Source organism: Aplysia californica, unplaced genomic scaffold, assembly GCF_000002075.1.
Source record: "Aplysia californica isolate F4 #8 unplaced genomic scaffold, AplCal3.0 scaffold00436, whole genome shotgun sequence".
In the NCBI taxonomy this organism is placed as follows: domain Eukaryota; kingdom Metazoa; phylum Mollusca; class Gastropoda; order Aplysiida; family Aplysiidae; genus Aplysia; species Aplysia californica.
The window spans coordinates 512,500-517,557 of NW_004797706.1; the positions used below are offsets into that span (position 1 = coordinate 512,500).

Below are 5,058 nucleotides of genomic sequence, written 5' to 3' on the forward strand. Positions count from 1 at the left end.
AAGGTCTAATTGTCTCCTTTCACCTCCTTTCCTGTTCTCTAGCAATGCTCTGTCGTCTGCTTTCGTCTCCTGATTCTGCCCCCCCACCCCTCACCTCCTTTGCTTCCTCCTCTGGGCTCCTGACTCTTTCTGAAGCCTTTCTACTGCTACTCCTTGGCTCCTTCTTACTGCTGTTTTTCAGCCACACACCTGATCTTGAGGTAGGAAAGATCTACACCTAGCCATCTCGGAAAGGAGCGAAAAATCTCGAAGGGGCCGTGTGCAAGTTGCGCACGTTAAAGATGCCTTGGTGGTCTAAAATCGATACGAGTAGGCTGCGGCCGCCACCCGGGCAAAATTCAAAATTTTTTTCCGACTGAAAAAGTTAAGTGTGCCGTAAAACACTTAGATCTACCCCGAAAAAAAAAGTTGAAACTGCCGTTATCATTATCCCCAGAAACTAAACAGTCTTACCTTATCCAAAACAGGAGTGAAAATCTGTTCCCCATGGTAACCGATGTCGTTGAAGCCGTAGTCGTCTGCCAGAACAAAGACAATGTTCGGCCTCTTGTTCTTACTTCCACTTCCGCCCACAGCTGACAGCCAGACGGCAAACAGAAGTGGAAGCCACAACTTCTTCATCGTCTGACGTGAAGACAGAGCAGCCGTTGGCTAACACGATACACCTTGTCTTTGTCTCCTGCTAACAATACACCTTGTCTCTGTCTCCCGCTAACGATACACCTTGTCTCTGTCTCCCGCTAACGATACACCTTGTCTCTGTCTCCCGCTAACGATACAACTTGTCTCTGTCTCCCAATATTTCAAACCAAGACACAAATTTAACAATACTTCGAATGTGGAGTTATTTTTCTATTGCTTGTTTATACGCGTAATGATATGAGAAGAATCAGTACACGAAGTTCGAAGTTCTGAACCTAACTTCCAAAAGACAGCGTTGTTGGTCTGTTATTATGATCGATCTCCCGATGATAGTAAAAAAAAAAAAAGATAAATAAATAATTAATCAACAAGTTCAACATTCCTTGCCTCAAGGCTAATAATGAGGCCACCCTTTGATAATGTCAACTATATCTCAGATAACAATTTTAAAAATTGTCCGAGGACATAATAAAATGGTGAAGGGTCGGGTGTGCCGAGATTGTTTTATCCTGTGGCCTCCTCTTTGCCCTTGTGGGCGTCCTCTTTTTTTAAAAGAAGGTATTTTTACGCTCCCATCGACATAATTAAAATTTAGATAATTTAAGAGACGTATTTCTGACTCTGTCCATCAGGGCCGAACCGGGGTAAAAGTGATACAGTATCTCAGTCAAGAAACAGACGGAGATACTCGGTAAAAACCATCTTCTGATGTGTTCGTCAACACCGCGCCTAGCCGCTAGACCTCAGACACCGGTGTGTCCCTTTTGTTAACCCTACCCGTACGTGTGTTTTACAATCGTATCCATACGACGTGGGGAACTCTGTGCCACCACTATCCGTACGTCGTGTTTTACAATCGTATCCATACGACGTGGGGAACTCTGTGCCACCACTATCCGTACGTCGTGTTTTACAATCGTATCCATACGACGTGGGGTACTCTGTGCCACCACTATCCGTACGTCGTGTTTTACTATCGTATCCATACGATGTGGGGTACTCTGTGCCACCACTATCCGTACGTCGTGTTTTACTATCGTATACATACGACGTGGGGTACTCTGTGCCAACACTATCCGTACGTCGTGTTTTACTATCGTATCCATACGATGTGGGGTACTCTGTGCCACCACTATCCGTACGTCGTGTTTTACTATCGTATCCATACGATGTGGGGAACTCTGGGCCACAACTTAACCCTATCCGTACGTCGTGTTTTACTATCGTATCCATACGACGTGGGGAACTCTGTGCCACCACTTTGCAAAGATTAAATTTACTCGTTAATCCAATCCGTACGCTTTGCGTAGCAGTCTGTCGAAATGAATTTTTGAGAAATACTGGAAGTTTCAAAGAGATTTTCGCACCAGAAGTATTCTAAAATGTGAAGAATACAACCCCGGGGGTACAAAATGATCCCAGGGCGTACGGGTAGGGTTAAATGTGAGGCATCGTGGTGAAATCAAGTGCTCGTCAATATAATGAAATCGAAGAAAACAGCATTTTTCTCCCCGTTTGGAAATTTTTTATCAAATTTTTATTTTTTTGGCTCAACACCTGTTATGTCCATTTTAAAAGACATTGATGCACTGTGGAATTTACTGAAAATTGTTAATTAAAAGTTCACAAAACGTAAATTTTTAATTTCCAAGAACTCTCAAGCTTTGGAAGCCATCAAACTTTGGTAGCCATTTTCAGAATGATTTAAACTCTGAAACTAGATGACCCCCCCCCCACCTCCTTAAATCCCATGTAAATATATATATCGACTCTTATTGAAGATAAATGGGTTCGCGTCGTGGCATTTGTTATGTAGAATCATAGTCACGTGTCCATCCAACACTCCAAACTTTGTGCTTTGAATAAAAATGAGTGATTCGCCAAAATATTGAATGTTTCCGATTAATTGGTCGTCATTAGCATACTTGAATTACTTGAATCTAGAATTGGAGTCTTAGGAAGACGGGATGCTCCATGTTTCCTCGCCCCTCTTCATGAGGGCCCATTTGAGTGTGGACATACTGATTGATTGTCTCCGTCATCAGCTGGTTACGTCATTAGCATACAAAAAGGGGTTGTTCCAATTTCATCGTAATGTATTGTTATTTTGTGTGGCGTGGTCTATTAGAATTGGAGTTGCGTCGACAAACTTTTAACTTAGTAGGAAGCACGAAACCAAAACATGTCACCCCAGGTCGAGTCTGACTTCTTATACCTCGGTGTTACCCAACGTTTTGTCTTTATTTTCCCTTTCTTGTGTTTTATATAAATACGTTCAACAAGTATTCATCATCACCCAGATCTATACCATTCACCCATGGCAGGGTATAGGCCACATACAAGCTCCTTCCATTTATCTCTGTTCTGGTCCGTAATTCCTAGTTCGTTCCAAGTGAGCTTCATCTCTCTACTCTCAAGTCCCTTTCCACACATCTCCTCCATGTTTCCTGCAGCCTACCCCTACAAGTACAAAAGTATTAATTTGTTTGGGTTTCTTGGGTTGTTTTTTTTACATACCCTTCATTGTTTTTCAAGCAAGATATACATTTTCATAGCAAACCAGTCACACGTTACGCTCTCCTTTTAAACTACATGTTGACCACTAAGACTAATATAAACCTAGCTATTCTTTGACATTATTTTTTTAATTCGCTTTTTCATTGGTTCTCATTGTGCATGCTTTTAGAAAAAAATAAGACCCAACAACAACAGATGTCAAGTACTTTCACTACGCACTGAACACTACTGAAGAAAGACTTCTCTGTCTTGAAATGGTATAGGTTTAACACCCCTATCAACACTATTAGGTTATTTAAGGGGCGGGACCTCCTAGTTCAACGTCCGTCTCCGATAGGACCGAGCCAAGTGGGAAGTTCGTGTAAAGTGCCTTTCCTAAGGACACAACATCGGACCGAGCTGAGGCTCGAACTCCCTAACCCGCTATCTCACGATTACGAGCCCGGTAGCCTAACCACTAGTCTGGTAGCCTGACCACGACTTGGCTACTGACGCCCTTCTCTGTCTTGTTCTTTGGTCGCCCTTTTATTGTTCATTACAAACGGCAGATGATGATGTCGTCTGTGAACACATAGATTTACACAGACAAAGATGAATGATATCTGTATGACGTAACATAAAAAAACAGGGAGTACATCACATAACGTACAGATGTAACTAGCATGAAGAACATGAACTAACTTCATATAACACATTAACATACTACAAGTACTACCCTTGCAAACAGTTCAGCTGATGCAAGTTTTGACGTTCCATCGCTACTACATATTGTGTCGATAGTGCCGTAAAACATCTACCCAATCAAATAGTTACGACACTTACTTTCACTCAATCTCTCTGTTGTACGCGTTGCTCAGGCATCAAGACGTGGGCGACCTCCGTCTTCATCGCTTGCCAATCCAAACGCAAATGCTAAGGGGTGCCCACTACAGCTGGATCGGGCCCATCGCCCGACTCGATCGCCTGAAACTGAAGACAAACTCAAACACGTTTGTTTTTGAGACTATCGATCATCGAGTCGGACGATCGGCCCGATCAGCCGATCCCATCCGTAGTGGGCACCCCGTGTAAGAATTCAACCCTGCCTAGCCAAGCTATTCAGTCCACTCCTGTTACTCTACAGGAACCAGAACAAGCAGGCTGGAAGGTCTCAAGTTCAGGACGTATCGTGAGACCACCTCTCCGGTTCTAGAACCTCCTGTCATGTCAGCGCTGGTGGGGTGGGGGTGGGGGGCCATGTGGTGACTCTCCGAACACTCAATTGACTCACAACACAGCAGCTGAAATGACCATGACTTCGTACGGACCTGGCAAGTGCTCACAGGAAAAGCACCACCTGACCCGACTGTCCTACACGCCAGTGGAGTGGAAAACTCCGGTGAGTAAACACCGACCTACACTGTTTTTAAACTTTATCAAATGATTATTTAGTTTTTTGTGAACATTTTGTGCTTTTTTTTTTTTTAGTTAGCAAACCTTAAAACTTGAGGCCATTAATTGGGCTTTTATGGTATAAATGAACATGACATGATCATCCTATAAACAACAATGACTATGTAGCACCAATCTTAATAGTGAGGCGTGCTGACAAAATGAGTTACTTCTCACAATCCACATATGGAGATATTGGCCAAAAATCGACGTTAAGGTCAAATTTGTAGATTTTCTATTGATACCATTTTCTTTAACTATAACCTGTCTTTTATTACTTCATACTTATAAATTGAAAAAACTTCAGCTATACGCGTGATTGGTCTATTTCCTGAATGTTTGAATCCGAGAAATAACTCATTTTGCCAGCATGCTTCACAATTGTAATTTTCAAATGTTTTCAGCAACACTGATGTGAACACAGCAGAACGAAAATACCAATATAAACATAACAGAAACATAGATATT

The 5,058-nt window shown here is 42.4% G+C and overlaps 1 protein-coding gene across 1 annotated transcript in view; it reads right to left on the reverse strand.

The window, feature by feature from the left end:
• LOC101845944 (arylsulfatase B-like) overlaps positions 1–672 on the reverse strand; it is an 18,575-nt gene extending 17,903 nt beyond the window's left edge. Inside the window, exon 1 of the mRNA XM_005104792.2 lies at positions 454–672. Coding sequence (XP_005104849.1) covers positions 454–621 — 168 coding nt within the window. The 5' untranslated portion in view covers positions 622–672. The remainder of the gene's footprint in view (positions 1–453) is intronic.
• Between the last annotated feature and the right edge of the window lie 4,386 nt (positions 673–5,058).